The sequence below is a fragment of the Alexandromys fortis genome, unplaced genomic scaffold, assembly GCF_014885135.2.
Source record: "Alexandromys fortis isolate MF-2015 unplaced genomic scaffold, M_Fortis_MF-2015_v1.1 scaffold_37, whole genome shotgun sequence".
Lineage (NCBI taxonomy): Eukaryota > Metazoa > Chordata > Mammalia > Rodentia > Cricetidae > Alexandromys > Alexandromys fortis.
This window is the reverse complement of record NW_026067914.1, coordinates 4,639,893-4,659,620: the sequence shown is the minus strand read 5'-3', so window position 1 is coordinate 4,659,620 and position 19,728 is coordinate 4,639,893. Positions and strand designations below refer to the sequence as shown.

At 43.5% G+C, this 19,728-nt stretch overlaps 1 protein-coding gene across 3 annotated transcripts in view; it reads right to left on the bottom strand.

Moving 5' to 3' along the window:
• Positions 1-18,741, bottom strand: part of Nadk2 (NAD kinase 2, mitochondrial) — a 37,242-nt gene extending 18,501 nt beyond the window's left edge. The window contains exons 1-4 of one of the 3 annotated variants that reach the window (XM_050138979.1): positions 18,324-18,741; positions 4,705-4,793; positions 3,828-3,916; positions 2,084-2,165 (exon numbers count right to left, since the gene is read on the bottom strand). In XM_050138979.1, coding sequence (XP_049994936.1) covers positions 2,084-2,165; positions 3,828-3,916; positions 4,705-4,793; positions 18,324-18,581 — 518 coding nt within the window. In that variant the 5' untranslated portion in view covers positions 18,582-18,741. Of the gene's footprint in view, positions 1-2,083; positions 2,166-3,827; positions 3,917-4,704; positions 4,794-16,894; positions 17,048-18,323 lie in introns of those variants that run through there. The other 2 variants (XM_050138980.1, XM_050138982.1) reach the window with 2 other exon arrangements.
• Positions 18,742-19,728: the final 987 nt, after the last annotated feature.

Here is a 19,728-nt window from a genome sequence, read left to right as displayed (position 1 = left end):
CCTCTTACCTCTAAATTATTTAACTATTAACTTCAGATAAGTCTCTAGGGTTGTTTATTTCTAAAATTGTGATCAGCACCAACCACACAAGGTTACTCTAAAAAATCAAACTGTGAATGTGTAAAATCAAAAGGTGAAAGCATTTAGAACCACTTAAGCTATTCTTAAGCAAAAGCATTGAGAAAGGTCTCAAAATCTGAGAGGTTTATGACTTAAATCCAGCTTTTTAAACAAAATACAATCCAGCCACAAAATTGCTCAAGTTCACAACCTCTTAACTTAATGATATAAAAATAGGCTACTAAGAATTTCTAAAACCCATATCCATCAACACTGAAGAGAACCAAAGGTTAATTGCTAGACTAATCATCTTGCTTTCTGAATCTCAGAGAACGTTAATTCAGGAAGGCTGGAGTCCCAGGGTAGCTCCCTAAGATCCTTTAATCACTCTCATGCCTCAGAAGTTTCCTGAATGCTGTGTACAAAACTATGCTAACTTCAGAGACCTTAAGGCCCTATACTCAAAAGAATTAGCTATGTAACAGCAGAGACAGGCAGAAGAGAACAGGAAGAGGTTATGTGTTGTCTGTGCAGGGAGCCGGGAGGCCGCTGAGGCCTGACTAAGAACCACAGCAGTACATTTTGACACTCCATCTTGAGGGAATGGCCACGGGTAAGCCTGGCATAAGCACACTCTTGGCAGAATGTAAAAAGCATAAAAATAGCACAGGCTTTCTGGAGAACGCTCACTCCTTCGAATCCTCCACTATCTCATATGTCCAACCAAGCCTCTGACCAGAGCCAAAGCTCGCCTGGGTGAGTCTCCAACCAAGGTGTGAACAGATGCTCGTGTGGTTAGCGCTCACACTGAGCCTTTTGGGAAGATTCTGGGCCGCTCCTAAAAGTTCAAATCCACACATGCCTTTTTTTCAGCTGAAGACTATAAGCTGTAGAGCCTGCGAACAGAAGACAGATGAAACTGGGAGAGCAGACAAGAAACAGATGGCCAAAGAGCACATATATTAGCTCAGGGATTTGCAATGGATCCTGAAGGTCACAGGGGAATTGTACAAGACTTTAATTAAGGACTAACTATAATAGTCCTTATATTATAGAATAGGATGCAGAAGCACCCAAAGCAAGCAGATCTTCCTGAGTGGTGGAATGGGGAAGAGGGGAGAAGAGAAGGCTAAGTCTAGAGATCTCGGTGAGTGGTTACGACTCTACATCAGAAGTGCCAGCAAGTCTCATACTTCTAAGATTTTTTTTTCTGGGTGATTTTTCAAATCTAATATAGGAATAAAAAGGATGACATGTGGATCTAGAGTTGACAGAAAGATAATTGTTCAAAAATATTTATGGAGCCATCAAAATGAATAAACTGAAAATAGAGGGGACCTGAGCACTGAATACTGAAGGGCAGACCTGCGAGGGGACAAGACCGATGCAAAGGAGAGCGAGCGTGCTCCTAGAAATGAGACTGTAGAGGTGGGAAATTCCAGACTAATTTTATACAGTCCAGTTATGGTCATGACTCTAAGTGGTTAGGATAAAGAAAAGAGTAAATATCAGTAAAGCTGGAAAAGAAAAAACTAAAGTTTGCAAACAAATGAAGCCAACGCAGAAACTCCCACAGAGGCTGGGCAGTGGTGGTGTACGCCTTTAATCCCAGCACTAGAGAAGAATATAAACAGAAGGAGACAGCTCTCAAGCTCAGTCTCAGTCTGAGGATTCGTGGTGGCAGGGTCGCCTATTTCGGTCTGAGGTAGAGGTAAAAGCCAGGGGATGCCCACTTTGTTTTTCTGATCTTAAGGTTGAACCCGAATATCTGTCTCTGATTTTTATTATCCATGTTACAACCAGGAACAAATATGCTTGCACTTTAACATCAGGCACTATGGTAAAATCCTTGAAGCAACAGAGTCCCACATCATGACTACATAGAGAAAATGAATAATAGATTCAAAAGTTTAAGATTCATCAAAAATAGGCAACACACAAAACAAAGCAGAAATGGCTGTATGCAGAACATTTAAAAATTAGTCCCACAAACCAGTCACAAAATAAACATGTTCTTGCTTACCGTTCTGGATCAGTGTTGACCCCAATGACAGGCTTAAGTCTGTCCAAAACTTTACTCGCTGCCAGGAGCATTGTGCCATCACCTAACACAGAGTGTGAGACACAACCAGACTTGTCTTATAAAGCAGTTTCAGCATCATTTTTAAAACTAACAGTTTTAACAACCATGCCCTCCTAGCTGACTGACAAGGCTCCCCTCCACCTATTACATCTTTGTACTGTGCTGCACCTGCTGTACCGTGCTGGGTCTGCTGCACTGTGCTATGCCCCTTACATTATGCCACGCCTGTTACACTTTGCTGGGCCTGTTGTACTGTGCTGGGCCTGTTGTACTGTGCTGGGCCTGTTGTACTGTGCTGAGCCTATTGTGCTGGGCTGAACCTGTTGTACTGGGCTGAACCTGTTGTACTGGGCTGAACCTGTTGTACTGGGCTGAGCCTACTGTACTGTGCCTGTTGTATTGTGCTGAGCCTGTTGCACCACGCTATGCTTGTTGTACTGTGCTAGGCCTATTATACTGTGCTATGCCTGTTGTATTATGTTATGCCTATTGTATTGTGCTACGTCTGTTGTATTATACTGAGTCTGTTGTATTATGCTGAGTCTGCTGTACTATGTCTGTTGCACTGTGTCTACTGTACTGTGCTATGTCTGTTGTATTGTGCTGAGCCTATTGCACTGTTATGCCTGTTATAGTGTGCTGAGCTTGCTGTATTGTGCTTTGCATGTTATATTGTGCTATGGCTGTTGTATTGAGTCTATTGTACTGTGCTGAGCCTGCTTTTCTGGGCTATAACTGTTTTACTGTGCTGACCCTGTTATTCTGTGCTATGCCTATTGTATTATGCTATGGTTGTTGTACTGTGCTGAGCCCGTTTTTCTGTGTTATGCCTGTTGTATTATGCTATACCTGTTGTACTGTATTATGCCTGTTGCACTGTGCTGAGCCTGTTGTACTGGACTGAACCTGCTGTACTGTGCTATGCCTGCTGTACTGACCCTGTGGTACTGTGCTCTGTCTGTTATATTATGCTGATCCTGTTGTACTGTGTTATACCTAGTGTACTCTGCCTGTTGTAGGGTGCTATGCCTGTTGTACTTAATGTGTTGGGCTCGTTGCACTGAATTAGGATTTCAACTGTGCCAAGACTGGGACAAACAGAATTTATATTACAAGATTGTCCTGTAGGCTATCCTTCACATTAGGGAGGCTGGGCGATTTCTCAGCTCAACAACATTCTAAATGATGATCATACCACCCAACTGACATCACTACTCCAATCCCAAATATCTTCTTCCCTCAAATTTATGATATTTTAGTGAAAACATATCCAGCCATGGCCAACTTTAATATATTCTCTCCAACAACTACTTGATTTAAAGTTGGATAAAATGGTCACTAAAAACAAAAATCAAAATAAGTACATGTTGGTGTCCTGGGGCCAAATGATGAAAACCTCAATAAAATATCACAACTGGCTCTTTATTAAGACTACCATAATTAAATCAAAATACATTTAACAAATTATCTTTTGAATCTGAAGGTAAGACACAGAGAACTTCACAGCACCAAGAACTATAAATTAACTAATATTAAGAAAAAAAATGCAAACAACAAAAACCAAACCAAACAGAAAAGTGTCTCGCAGGACTTAAAGGAATAAAGACAGCTAAAGACCAGGTACCTGGCGATAACACTCATGGAAAACCCCACACGCCAGCCCCTGATCTCAGAGAGCAGTTACCTCCGGCCGCTATGACGGCATCTGCCCATCGCACGGTCTCTTCGCTGTACTCCCTCCGCTTCACCAGACGAACCTCAATCCCTTCACCCCTAGGACAAGAAGTGGCACAAGTTTCCCATTGGTGACATATCTAAGACAAGGACATTTTCTAAAAGGTGGATTATTACAAACACAGTAAAACCGTTGTTGTAGAAACAAATTTAGGTGTAGTCTGCAAAGTCAGCTTATATTGCCAGTGAGCTGTGACAGGTCAGGCCCAAAGGAATACATCTGACAACCAAATCTCCATGGGCCTTAAAACAAATTTTAAAATCACTAACAATAATACTGGTTGATTAGAATTTTACTTTCCTCTGTTTCTGATGCTTAAATTTAATGTAAAAATGTATTATACTCATTATGTAAAACATATATCCATTATAAAACCAAATAGCTATTGCCTGAATTCAACACCTATTCATCGAGTGGCAGAGACTGAAGTACTTGGCATGTCCTTAGGTTCCTCTTTCATAGTCACGCAAACTCAGTTGCAAATAGAAGGTTCGAGAATGGCCATTTTTAGACACAGAAAATACATTCACGAACACCCTTATCTACATTCTGTTCCGAGAAATAAACTTGACACACAGTGGAAGCCTGCTGTGAGCGGAGTTAGCTGCAGAAATGACACTTTACTAGAAGACAGAGTTACTGAAAATATCTGAATTGAGTAAAATAAAAATGTCCTTAGACAATGATAAAGTTGGGTCTTTTAACCTATGGTTTCCTGGAAATGTGACAAACGTTACTAAAATTCTAACAATTAGCTATCAGTACAAAATAAAATCATAAATTCTGTCCATAAAATCCCATCTTAGACCCCATCCCACAGACTTACCGTAAACTATCAATTATATGTTCTACATTTTTGGTGTGAATATGATGTCGTTCAAGTAGCCCACTGTAGCTCGAGCCTTTCAATGCAAGCTATCAGAACAAAAGAAATGCTATTTTATATCAAATATTACATATAATACGATGTCATTTAAAAGCTCTATGTAAAATAAGAATTTTAAAGGCACATTTTTAGTTGAAATTTGAGTTCAACTAAAGGCCAGATTTCAGAACATCATAATTTGATTTTAGTATCAAATACAGCATCAGCCCACCATTTCCAAAAGGCACATTCTATATGTTTCTTAAATGTCTTTACCAGATTACACGTGGCTATCTGAAGGCCAAAGACAAACTCTCATTGTGACAGGCAGTTAGCTGACCTTTGGTCCACTTGGGTTTGCTGCTCCTGTGTTTACATTTGGGTCCTATTAGGAATCTACCCTGCAACATCTAAACAAAGGGCTGGGTAGGTCTCTGAGAAAAGGTAACCTTCAGATATACAGAGCTGTGACCTTCCAGCATTATTCTTCCTAGCTGATTTGAGTAATGTTTTATATTTATCTTGCCATTAATACTCTAAAGAGATAGTCTAAAAAATAAAATGTGAAGTATGTGTCTAATATAAAATCATAAATATATTATTGGCATTACTTACTAAATTGCAGAGTAAAACTAACTTCTAAAAACTAATTTAGTATGTATTTTACTTTTGGGAATGGCTAAGTTGGGGTCTCGGTGTGTAGCAGAGGATGGCTCAAAGTGACTCTTTCTTCAGCCTCCCAAGCATTTCTTGGCAGTGAGTGCCACCATGCCTGGTTTGTGTTTTACTTTGCAAAACAGAATACTTATTTATTTTTGACAACTGCATTTTGCTTTTGCAAGATTACAAATATAACACTAATGTAGATAGCAATTTTAATAAAATAAAACCAAAATTTTTATCTTCTTTCTTAAGAATGATCATTGCTAATATTCCCAGTCTTTTCTTTACAAATACTAGGTTAAGAGTTCTTTAACATATTTTTTTCCACTTCTACCATTTAAAGAGAACTGTATGAGTCCCAAAAGAAAGAGTGAAGGAAAACATTTGGTTATTGTGAAAATTAATAAATGGACTCTAAATTACATCAGACAGCCATACAAGTGTGCATTAGAATCATTGAATTCAGGCCAAATCGGCAGAGAGCACAGTGGTAACCGAAAACCCTTCATTCGTCTTAACCAAATGAACACAAATACATTTGTTTCTAAGGACAAGCAGAGTATGCCCTTTAGATTTCTGCCCCTCATTACTCAGACCTGAAACTTCTTATCAACCAACTTTCAAGGGTGATGAGCCAAAATGCCTGTCTTCTCCAGGATGCCCTGCCCAGTGACTTTAAAAGAAATCTGAATATTGATGTTAAGGATTCCCAACTGCTATCCCAAGCTCTGGAGAGTCTGGACTCAGCAGAAATTGGGCCATCTTTCTTTAGGTGGCTAATAGGCATCTTTGTGTTGGTTTGTTTTTTGGGGTTTTGTTGGTGGTGGTGTTTTTTTTTTTTTTTGTTGTTGTTGTTGTTGTTAGTGGTGTTTTTTATGGTTTTTCGAGACAGGGTTTCTCTGTGGCTTTGGGGCCTGTCCTGGAACTAGCTCTTGTAGACAGGCTGGACTCGAACTCAGAGATCCGCCTGCCTCCGCCTCTGCCTTCTGAGTGCTGGGATTAAAGGTGTGCGCTGCCACCACCCGGCCAGGCATCTTTTAATATTCAATACCAAGCCCTGCGTCTTCTACTCTAAGGACTCCCCACCTACAGCTTAAGTCAAGGCTCGTGACACTTGAAACCACCTCTTCCCTTATCCCTATATCCAATTACTGGACCATCAACGCACATCTCTGCGCTCATCACTACCACAATTTGGACAACTGCAGACGCCTCTCTCTAGCTCCTGGGCCAACAGTCTACGCCCCTCACAGACAGTGATCAACTAACTGTGAGTACCCTGACAGCCCTCCCACAGTGCTCTTCTATGCACAGCTGGAATTCTCTCCATTCTGCAGCCCAAGTCCGACTCTCCTCAGTCTTTAAGTACTAGGACGGCCTAACCACTAACACACCAAGGCCCTGAGCATGCTTATGGCTCACAGATGCCAAACCAATTAGTCTTGGAATGGAGCCAATCACTCTATCTCAAAGTCTGTTAGTTCCCTCCACTGAATTTGCAACACCTAAAATTATCGTGAGTGTATTTTTTACATCCCCTTACTAGAGTATAATTTACACAAGAGCGGTGACCTTCTCTTGTTCACCAGTGTACCCTCAGGACCTGGTTACGGGGTAAGTTATCTGTTGAGTGAATTCATTCATTTGTCCATTCAGGTTTCGGCTTGGGGTGGGGGAATTGCTGGGGATGCATGTCTCAGAAAAGCATCAAGAGTGCATAAGCAGGTGCCAAGGAAGACAAATTGAGTGACAGCCCGCCTACAGTGCTGACTGTGCAGGTCATCTCTACCTGGTCAGGACTGAGGAGCAGCCAAGACATGGAGGAAACATACGATTTTGTTATAGTAATGCCATACACGATTTCACTTTAGGAGTAAACACTTCATAAAGCTAGAAATTAAGATTTTAAAATGTAATGTGTGCAAGCATTTGAGTACCCGACTACTGTTTATTTAAATATTAGTTGAGCTCAATCAAATTTATTAAATGGAGACTACAAACAGCTCAGGGTGAAGAAAGGCATTTTGAATGTACATTAAATCTTTCAGAATTTTGTCATCAAATTTATCGTTTCTCACTTGCCAAAAATAAAACTTAAGGGTAGTTGATTCCTAGACTTCAATAACCTGCCCAAATACTGTATCTTCTCTTCCAACTTTTGGTTGGACTATATGAATATACACCCTGGAACAAGAGACATAAACAGGCTAAGAGACTTCTGTTCTTACTTCCTTGTTCTCATCAAGCTGCAGGAAATTAAGCTAAAGATTAGCAATGGAGCAGAAATGTCTTTATCTCAAATTTCTCCTTGTGTAAACACACTCTCTATGTTAGGGTCAACATTCACCTAGACAAATGCAATTGCTGTAGTTCTTTAACACACTATCTGGTGAACTAGCTGGTGGGGTAGCTGGTGGCATGGCTGGGTGGGGTAGCTGGTGGGTGCTGGTGGGGTAGCTGGTGGGTGCTGGTGGGGTAGCTGGTGGGTGCTGGTAGGGTAGCTGGTGGGGTAGCTGGTGGGTGTTGGGTGGGTGCTGGTGGGATAGCTGGTGGGTGCTGGTGGGGTAGCTGGTTGGTGCTGGTAGGGTAGCTGGTGGGGTCACTGGTGAAACAGCTGGGTTCACTAACAAGGACTAAGCAGATAAGTGGCAAAACATGCAGCAAACACTTCTGAAACATCAAATATTCTGAACTACCATGTAAATAGCACTCACACTATTGTAGAACACAAATTGTGGTAGAATGGACAACTAGACGCCTGAAAATAATGTGGCTTCAGACACCTAAAACCTCACCTTCATCAGTATATCAAGTACAAATGTATTCCTGTAAAAGGGTTACAATGAAAAAGTTAGAAATTTAGAATACATTCTCAACTTTGCAAAGTCCCACATTACATATTCAGAATCATTATTTTTCAAAAATGCATGCATTATTTCCATTAAAGAAATAAATAAAATGATTATTCAACTTGGAAAAAGTAGAAGAATCTAAAAATAAATAAATCTATAGACAGAATATCTCATTATAAGTGATACAGTTTCTCCTACAAAAAAAAAAAAAATCACCAGAACGCAACACCTCTTCTCCCTCCGCTGTACCGTCAGCACACACAGGAATGAAAGAACAGAAGCTGGGAACAGCTCTGCCACATAGCACACATGCTTCAACTATGGCATTTTCCAAACGGCCTTCTGTATTTTTATATTATTACTGATTTTTTAACTTGGCTTATATTAAAATCATTACAGCTACAAATTTTTAAAACTTGTTTTACCAGGTAAGGTTATTATTTTGGACTCTTTAATTTCCGTGAACGGTCAATACAGTGTTCTAACTTATAAAATATACAATCTTGTAAGATAATGAAAGTTTGCTAAGTAAACTCACTAGACACAATTCAACCATCCTTTTACACACTTAACTAGGTGACTTGCTATCACTCAAAACTGCCTGGAAAGTGTGTGTGCACCTTTCGGCAGCTGTAACATCAACTGTTCGCCTCTCGGGCTCAGGCCACAAGCACCAACTCTGGAAGGCTTGTTTGGCTGGAACGGACCAATTCTGGATTCAATTGACTTTATCTCCCAGGAGCTCCCTTCCCTTGGCCAGTATTCATTTTGTTCATTCTATTTGTGTCTTCCCTACGGTTGGTATGGTCAAGGCTCTAGCTTCAGCTCTCTCCTCAGCTCTCCCGACATTTCCTGAGTAACCGCCAACCCCGCCAACTGTTCTCAGTTTCTCCCGAGAATGCATCAGAGACTGAAACCTGTCCCATCAGCTCTATCTTCTCTTGATTCGTACACTCCACTTTTCAAATGTCCTTAGCACCCCACCCAGTCCTAGTTCTCACCCCAAGATATCTAAGGCTGCATGGTCCCATTCTCATGTGTACTCTGGGAGTCATACAGCATTAATAAAGGCATTATTTCTTCAAGTAACTGACGAGCCCAGCTGCCGCCCTCAGGTCTCTCACACTCTATCTCCACACTAGCCAGCCAGCTTACACACCGCATCGACTCTGCCGTGCACAATGGAAAAACTTGCCTGTGGATTCTCTGAACTGATCCCTTAAAAGTTCAATAAACTACCATCCGATCCTAATCATCAAGACCTGAGAGTCACCTTCATCCTAATCCCCAAACACAACCAAAACCTCATACCTCTGGCTCACTCCATTCCTATGAAGACAGACTGGATTCTAAGCATTAGCAGAGGGTGCTAACTTAGAATACAGTTAACATCTGCCTGTCTCACCCAGGCTACCCGCATGACCTCAATACACCGATGGTTGAGCACTAACCATGCCCTTGCTATACATTAGAGTAGGAGAGAACAGCCAGCATTTCAATTAAACAGAAAGTAAAATATTCTATCAAATTGGGTTACACTGTTTCCTGCAGCATTTTACTCCAATTAAAACAAGTCACAATGTCAAGTTTCTGACTGGACCACAAAGTTTCAGTTTTTGTTGGCTAAAAGATGAACTTCATTCTTTGTTCTCTTCACCCATGCAAACTCTTCCATCCTTCAACATTTAGTAACATCCTAAAAGCATAAAGTACCATTTTACTCTTACCATATTGGTAAAAAACGTGAAAGCTTGTTAAGTGATGGTGATAATTTGTAGATTGGGGAATTCATCCAATGCTTATGAAAAACTTACTTTTAGTTAGAATTGTCCTTAACAATATGAAAACTGGGGCTAGCAAGGCGGTTAAACTAGCAAAGACACCTGCCACTCAAGCCTGGTGACCTGAGTTTTATCCCTGGAACACGTGAAAAGGTGGAGGGAGAGAACCAACTCCACAAAGTTGTTCTCTGACCCCCATCTATATGCTATGACGTGTGCACCCACACCCAAACCATGTATGCACACACACGTACACACAATGATATTTTTAAAGGTAAAATAGAACAGCTGCAAACCATCTGTAATAATCCCAAAAGAGGACTACTACAAAGCAATCACTACGTAGACAGATAACTCTTCAAAACAACAGTTAATAAATGCAAATTTGTAAAGACCAGGCACATGTTCTAAAGCCTATATCACTGCTATAACTTTTTAAACATGCATAAAATTTTATATATTTTTGTAGAGAGTCATATCAATATAAAACCATCTGCATGATAATGTATATGCCTAACACCTTCACACAAGTAGAGATCACCCTTGGAATGGTGGGAGCAGAGAGACCAGCTAGATGAATAGTGCTATACTGTTAATAGCTACCATTCTTACAAAAAAGCAAATCTAAAGCAGGGCAGGAAGAGCTCATTTGGGAAAGTACTTGCTACACTAACATGAGGACCTGACTCACTCCCAAGCACCTAAACAAAGAGTTGCTGGTCCTCACTTAGGAGCCCAGAGCTGGGAAGCAGAGACTGAGGACCCCTGGGGCTTACCACCATCCAGTGTAGCCTAATGGCGAGCTCCAAGCCAATGAGAGACCTCCTCTGAGAAGGAGCTACAAAGTGTTTCCCGAGGTTAATCCCCAAGTGGCCTGACTCCTCACGTGTGCAGGAGATACATGAGAACATCCATTTTAAAAGTTCTGAAGCAAATATGCAAAACTGGTATCTGCTACGTCTAGGTAGTTAAATACACACATATCTGTATCTTGCTACTGTGAAGTTTTCTATAGGCTTGAAATATTTCCTGACTGAAGATCACAACACTAAACACTTCACACAAAAAAATTTATTTAAAGGTTGTAAAATAGAAAGAAAAAACCCTCAAGGTTCTTTGCTCCCCTTTATCTCCATCCTTCCTAATTAGCCTCCTCCTTTTCCACATGCTCGTGAACTACGGAGTTAGAACACCATGAAATGGATTTTCTCCAGTCACTGGAAACTAGCTTTTGGTCCCTGGTTCAGTACATTGCTGGTAAACAGCTACTTAACAAAGTTAGTCGGGCTTGTGGGATGGCTCAGGGTGAATGCAGCTGACTCTGCCTGACTGGCAACCTGAGGATGATACCCTGGACCCACATGATGGAAGGAGAGAACCACCTCTCTCAATTTCCACAGACCTCCAGACCTGCCATACCACTAGGTATAATAAATGCAGAAAATAAAAAAAAAGTAATGAGAAAACAAATTAAGTCAACTAAAAAAAACTTTCTGGGTGCTGATAACTTGTATTACACCTTTGCGAGTTTTTATTTAAACAACGGTTATACTTTTGTTTGCCGTGTGCCTGGATGTGGAGCTGGAGGACAACTTGAGGAGGTCCGTTCTCTTCTTTCATCTGTGTGTCCTGGGTATCACACTCGGGTCCTCAGCCTTGCTCTACCTACTGAGCCATCTCGGGAGCCCTGGCAAGTGTTTATAATACTGACTTTGATGTTATATTCTCTATCACAAACAAGCTTCATGAAAGAGGAAGCACTTCAGAACCAGAGCTACCTCAAAGCAACTACGAGAAGAAGAGAAGAGAAGAGAAGAGAAGAGAAGAGAAGAGAAGAGAAGAGAAGAGAAGAGAGGGGAGGGGAGGGGAGGGGAGGGGAGGGGAGGGGAGGGGAGGAGAGGGGAGGGGAGGGAAGAGAAGAGAGGAGAAGGAACGAACCTCACTCCATGAAGCTGGGGAACGTAGATTAATGGCAGACCACTACCTAGCAGGCACAAGGCCCTGGGTTTGATACCAGCAGTGTAAAATTAACTAATTACCACTTTACGGTGTTAAAATAACACCTTTTATTTCACCTCAGTGATCTTAAAAAAGCAACGTGCAGAGGCTAGAGAGATGGCTCAGTGGTTAAGAGAACTAGCTGCTCTTCTAGAGGACCTGAGTTCAACTCCCAGCACCCACATGGCAGCCCACACTGTCTCTAACTGCAGTTCCAAGGGACCTGGCACCCTCACACAGACATACATGCAGGGAAAGCACCGGTGCACATAAAATAACAAATTAATCTAAAAAGAAAAAAAAGAAGAAAAGTAAGAAAAGTAACTGCTTTGGAATGACAAATCAATGTCACACCAAGTATAAAACTTTCAGTTGGGTGGCAATGCAAATGTGCTGCAGAGATTGGTCTAATTACCTACACGATGAGCATCTAGTGGGTGATCATAAAGGGAAAATATGGTATAATATCTCTAAAGCATGAAATAACTGTCACGGTGGCTGGTGTTTGAAATTACGTATTTCTGTTACATGTTAGAAAGAATGAAATAAAGCCAACTTGAACTTCTCTGGTTACAACATCAGCATGCATCAGTGAGCAAATACCTGCATCTATGCAAAACTTCTTTCCCACAATTAAGATCACAGGAAGAGCGATCATCAGGGTTTGGAAAGCAAAGCTACTGACACTCATAGGGTGGTCCACACACTTCAAGCGAATGCCTCCCCAGGTAATACCGCTAACAGCGAAAACTGAAGAGCACAGCCATTTCAGCTGCTGCCACATTCTCTCTCTCTCTCTCTCTATCTGTGAAGGCTCAGGGACAATCTTATTTCAGTTTAAAAGAAAACCCACAGGGCAGGCAGGCTGCAAATCCTGGCAGCTGCCCAGAGGACAAAGATGGAAAAGACAAGAGGAAAGTACACCGTTTGCTTGTCCGTCTTTTTTATTTCTCCAATGCAAGTATTTATAATATACTTTTGGCCTTTGGTTTCCAAATTACATTCCACAGCACTTAAAACCTTTTCTGCCAAAACAACAAAAATCATTCTTTGTTTAGTTTGTTTCTCAAAATTTGAAGCCTGAACCTACTTTTAAGAGCCTATACTGGCAATCTCTGCCTTACCAACTAACTTGGAATACTGCCAGATGGTGATAAGGCCCGGGGTGGGAAAAAACTGGTACCAGCCTAGGGAAGAAGAGAACTGAATGTCATTCTGAAGAACATCAGAATGGCTTCCCCTAAACAGCTGCGTCTGCAGAAGAAATCATCACAGACTGGTATTTTTTTTTTCAGACTGGTATTTTTTGTGTCTTCATAATACTCAGCACAACCTTGGTAGGGAGAAGCCTAGAAAGTATCAAGGACTCTGATAAGATTCTGTCTGAACTTGACATCAAAGGGTGAACAGAGAAGAATATTAAACAAACTGGGCTGCAAAGGTGAAGACCAACAGATAAAGATTAGTGAGGTTAGCAAAGAGGCAAACTTTTGACAAACCACTTATAAAAAGGGAGATAAACGTTGAATGTAGTTCTTCTGGCTGTCATGACAAAAAACAAAAAGGTGACTTAAGTAAAAAAGGGATGGCTAATGTTGGATGGAGGATGGCAGGGATGCAGGTCACTCTGGCTGGATCGACATGGTAGCCCGAGAATAAGTTCCTGCTCACACTGCTCACCATCGAGAAGCAGTAAGAGATGAACGCTGATGCTCGGCTCAGTTTCTACTTTTCCCTTTTTATTCAGTCTGGGATGTGAGGTCATGGCACGATGCTATCTACATTCCTCAGCTAAGCAACTCAGAACATTCTCACAGCCCTACTCAGAGGAGAGTATCCTCAGTGACTGTAATCACAGTCAGGATAACAAGGAAGATTAACCGTCATCGGCACACACTCTGAGAAGAAACATGAGAGACCTATTAGAATTTCATGTGCCTTTTGATTCGCTCTACTTTTGGGTATTTATACTAGAACTTCATTCTCATTTATATGAACACAGACATTAATGTAGTAGGTGTATTTGACGCTAAAAAAAAAAACCTACAGAATAATTTACATTATTATTAAGCAAAATGAGATAAAGTATAGAAAAAGTACCCCCCTTGCCCCTGCCACCTGCGGTAGGTGAGGGAGCTGGCCCACCCCTCACCAGCTGCAGCACTCAGGAAAGTGGGCCCTACAACTGGCCTGGGCAACACAGAAGAAGCGACCCTGTCGGCAGAGGGTGGGTCAGCCCTGAAGTCATGAGCATGGGAGAGCTGTTCTGATCACTCATCTGTCATGTGGCAGCATGGGCGGGAAAGAGACCCCCCAACAAGGCCTGAGGCAGGTGGAGAGCTGTCCCCATTACTTATCTGTCGGTCATACAGCAGCATGGAGTGGGGGTGAATGCCCCCCCACATCCGGCCTCAAGAGGGAATACAGGTGGGATCGAGATGCATGGTGTGAAATACACAAAATAGTTTTTACAAAAGAAAGAGAAAACATTCCGCTATCCTTACTCATCATATACAGAGATTATTTCCAAAAGGAAACAAACACACACACACACACACACACACACACACACACACACACACACTGATACACAAGTCATTTGCGGGGCCAAAACTGAATAAAAGATGACGAGAAGGAAAGGCTGATTATACACCATTACTTTATATGTTCAACAGTTTTAATGTACTGCTGATCCATAAATAGTCCAAATTAAATCAGCACAGCCAATGAGAATTAAAATGGCTTGAGAGTGCCAAAATGTGAAGTTCTAGAAATAATGAGCAATGAAGTCCAAGAGACAGCCAAGAGTCCCTGTCTATGAAGAGATTACTAAAACAGTGTTTCTCAAAGTATAATCTGGGAGCCACCTGGGAAACACAGGAAACTGGCCTAAAAAAAAAAACCTGTAAATCTCTGGGATTCATACATAGTAATTTCAGGCATATGGTTCAGAGAAGCAGAGTGTAGGAATTCTCTACCCTGAATCAGAACCATGAAAGGGAAGGTTCGGGAATCTGTACTCTGCTAAGCTCCCTGGGTGACGAAGCCTCTGCATACTGACAAGCAGAGATGCCAAGCGGACAGATGTTCACCCTTAGATAGACGGCTCTGGGGCCTGTGGCTGCAAGATCTCACAGCAACAAGGTTCAGTAACAAGGCCCTGGCAGCACTCCAGATCACGTTCTTTAATGTGCTAACTACTTACATGGCTGACTGCATAGATGTAGAAAAGAATTATCTGCCCAGCAGTTAACTACAACCTAAACCACCCATCTTTATTTTTTCTCTTTTTTTTCAAACAAAAGGAAACAAAAGCAAGGCATTCTATCTCTACCTAAGAATCAGCTATGAAGGCAATAAACAGAACAACTTAACCCAATAGACATGTCATTAAATAAATTTATTTTACCCTATTCAGTAGCTTCCTAAAAACAGAAGCTGGTTCCTCTGAACCACAGCAGAATGGGAGAAGCCAAGTGAAAGCTGCTCAGTTCTTATCTGATTTGTACAATCGAGTGTTTTAAATAAAGCCTTTTCGTTGGCTGACAAAGTATGTTCCGGGCAAGAAATCCTTCCCAAGTCTAAGTCTGTTTTGTTTCATCTGAAGTCTAAACCGTGACTGTCAAGGTGTCTGGTTGTTAAAGCTCCGCCTCTGCCACCCCCTTCAGGTCTTATGGCACAAACAGACTGTGACAGTTGTTTTATGCCTTTGCAATATCATGGGACTTGGAAGCTAAATCCTTAACTAAAAGGCCTCCCGTCTTCCATTCCCAAGCTAAACCATTAATCAGCTAATGGGAAGAAAGGCAAGATTGAAATAAAGTAACACCACCAGGAAGAGCAACTGAAAGTCAAACCTTTGCCCCAAGCTGGAGGATATAATCCTATTCTCGTACAGGCTTCACCAATTAAAAAGATTCTTCACATGATTCTTTGCCTTTCTACAAAGTCAGAAAACCAGAGGCTTCAGGACAGAAAGCTACAGGGACATTCTGGTCAACATCTACTATGTACATTTTAACAAGTACCCTAAATAGAGACCTATTTTTCACAAAAACAAATGAATAAAAAAACCCAACATAACAAAAGAGAATGCTTTCATACAAAATCATGTTAGCATGATGTTACACAGTGGCCATAGCACCTTCCAATGGCGTGAAACAAACACCTCGTCATTTTCTTTATAACCAATTCATGCGCTCTAGTTGGGTTTTACCCCAACAATATAACAAATGAGGTAAAATTCTTTCTGTTCCTACCCTCTACAGAATACCATGGTAGAACTTCACACAGCCTGGTGTTCCTTAGCTGCTCTTACCCAGGCTACACCTAATGCAATCTCACTCCAAATATGCCTGAACATCAATGCAAAGCCAACTCCTATCAGTAAGGGAGAAATCCAATAAAATTGCAGAAAAAAAAAGCCTATTCTGCCTCCTTCGCTTGGTGATCACAAACCTCTGCTGTACAGCCCAGCAGTCATACTTTAAAGCGGCCTTAATCTAACAGCATCACTGAGTGATGGACAAATACTAATTAGGAGATATCTCCACTCAAAGAGGGAGTCTGAGCTTTTATAGACACCGATTACCCCTACATTTTAAGAGGCTTTATTAGTAGCGATTCAGTTGAGAAATACAAGAGTTATTCTCAATTCAGATACTACCTGTTTTCCAGAGTCCTTGAAATCATTTCAAAATGCCAGCTCCCGCAGAAAGGGCTTGGGAGCTAGGTGAAGGAACTTTTGAAAGCTAACATTGCAGTACAAATATTTCATTTCGCTCAGGAAAACAAAAAAATGCAAAGGCAGTCAGTTACACAGAACCAGGGAGCACCTAGAGCTCCAGGCAATCCCACCTGTGCTGTGTAGACCTGAAGAGCACCAACTCATTTTGTGTCCTTGTTTCTTGAGTGGACCATTGTAAGCCCAGAGAGTCTTAGATGAAGTTGTGTGAGGCTAAGCATACGCGGTATTTCACAATTTCTAAAAGGTGAACCTTGCAAAGTCGGGCGGATAACCAAAAGGACACACCTCTTTTCCCAAAATAGAAACAGCACACTCCCATCTGGCCAGCAACCCCCCCCCCCCACCTCACTGCCTTCATTTCACTAAACTACACCATCGACCCAGGCCAAACGGCAGATCTTCTCTATCACTGTGGATGTTTTCTATGAACACTTCCAACACTTGGGCGAAGGGGAAAAGACATTTGCACACTGACTTCTACCAAGTGACCCTTCAACTTGTCAATCAAACAAGACTGACAAGATGCCACAGCTAAGCAAAGACTTACAACGGGTTTCTCCTAGCTCCCCAAAAAAAAAAAAAAAAAATGAGTATCACAAAGCATCACCAGGTTTTAAGAACAGGCAGCCGACCTATTCTTGTTCGTAACTCGAAAATGGTTCTACACAACTAATTCTCTAGCCTTCAAGTGCTTGGAATCAACAATCACAGATGTTCAATGGGAGTTTTTCTAGAATCTAGAAAAGTTACCTAGAATCTAGATAAACTGCTAACAGTCGATTTCCCTAAAGTTGCTGTGTAGCACAAAATTAAAAATTTTCAAAACTGGGGAAGTTCAAACTCTGGGTTCAACCCCTCCCACACACATACACACGCGCCTGGTTTTGCACAACTGGCAGGGCTCTTGGTAAATATACCACATATGTGTATCGCGGAGTCACAGTACTTCAGAGACACAGGCTCTTCCTTTCACCCATTATCCACCCTGCTCACTTGTCCCTTATCTGACCTTCTTCCTACATGAAAACACATCTCAGGTCAACTTTCCAGCCTCCCGGTCCCAGGCGCTTTTGAAGCGGCCAGAGACCCTGGACCGGCGACCACATCCCAGCAGGGTTAGCCCTCCTCAGGCCTCGGTCCCCGGGAGTCAAGGGGGGGTGTGTCCGTGGCACCATGGCCCTCTCTCTGCCACCAGAAGCCGCGCACAGGAATGTTTTATCTCGGGGCGGCCTGGGGAGAGGTCCCCAAAGCGAACAACCCTCAGGCCACCAGTACACTTTCCAGCGATCGGAGTCTGTGCAGAGTCTGTACTCCCGAGGCCGGGGCGAGGGCACACGTGGCTTCTCAAGTCCCGGTACCAGGGGCCTCTCCAAGAAAGGCTCGGGACGCCAATCTCTCACGCTCGAGGGGGGTGGGGAGGCAGGCAATCGGAGGGAGGCCGTCGGGCTTTGCGGGTGTCCCGTGTCCCGTGGGGCTCAGCCGTATCCCCCACCCCCACCCCTCACCCCCCGATACCGGCCGTCCCCCTCCAGGACCCACCAGCTGCTTCAGGTCCTCCTCCGAGAGCTCCGCGTAGCGGTACCGCTGCTGCTCGAACTCGTAGCGGGTGGTTTTTGCCACCACCACCACCCGCGAAGGGCGGAAGCCGCCGTCGGCGCGGCTACCGCGGCCCGCCAGCTCGCGCGGCTGCCCGTGCCCCAGGTGCCGCCGGCCGTCCACGCCCGAGCCCCGCAGAGCCGCCCGGCCACCCGCCACGCGCCGGCAGCTGCCCAGGAGGAAGCCCCGGTAGCAAGTCATGGTCCGCCGGGCTGCGGCTGCAGGCTCGCACTCCCCGCCGCCAGCACCACGCCGGGCGCGCAGAGGTTAAGTGCGGGGACGTGCGTGGGAAGCGCCACTAGCGGGGAGACGTGCCCAGACACCGGCGCGGGCGGGGAGCCCCCGAGACGACCTGAGGGGGGCGGGGGCGGGGGGCGGGGAACGGGGCTGGCCTACGGGTGGTGGGTTTTATTTGTTTATCCGTTTCCTTCCTGCGCCTGCGCATTGGCCTCTCGGCCCGGCCCCACCTCCCTCTCCACCCTCGGAGTCCTCTCTGTGCCCGCCCCCAGGCCGGAGCCGTCAGCCAATCAGAGTTTGGGGAGGTTTGGGAGCCCGAGGGGCTGCAGGAATTGGCTGTGGCTGAGAGAGGGCAGGAATTCTATTTGGCGTTTGAGCTGCCTGAGGAAATCCAGCTGGAACCGGTCTAAGGCGGCCCAGGGGGAGCTGACTGAGTTTTGAGTGCCTGGCGGGAAAGCAAGGGCCTTGAGCATCTTCACCTCGGTGCTTTCGTTTTGGCCTAGCTTTCTGGCCCCCGCTTGGCTTGGGTGAATGTTAACCAGTGTCTGCTGGATAGCTGCGGTAAGCGATGAGGACACTGACCTTGCCCAAAGCGGCCAAGTTCCCCTAACGCCAAATGAAGCTGCTGAGCCCTTTTTTAGAGAGGAATGACAGATAGCGAGAAGGATCATAGAGCATTAACAGGAGCTCAGAGATCTAAGCTCCTCGTCCTCCTGAGCACCAGTCTAGAGAGCCCGTGCTGTCAGTGAGAAACGTGGAAGATAATGAGGGAAAGAGTCTTGCCTATTGGTGGTGTCTCTGTAGACAGGAAGATAAAGGTTGGAAAAATTGGGTAGGGCCAGACTGAAGGTTTAAAATGTTCGCTCGCACTTTGCCCTTTATTCTTTGCCCACAGTGAAGCAAGCTCAAAACAGTGTTTGATGATTATTGATCTGGCTTTGGAATGTTGGGTAGTCTTGAAAGCCGGAGCAAGGGAGACTGTCAGTCGTTGGGGACAGTTACACAACCATAGAAATCTAGGCTGGTCTAAGAATACTGCGAATAGAAGGGAAAGTTTCTCTGAAGGAAAAGTTCTAAGACAGTGCACAGCCTAGTAATGCGGCACCTGCCT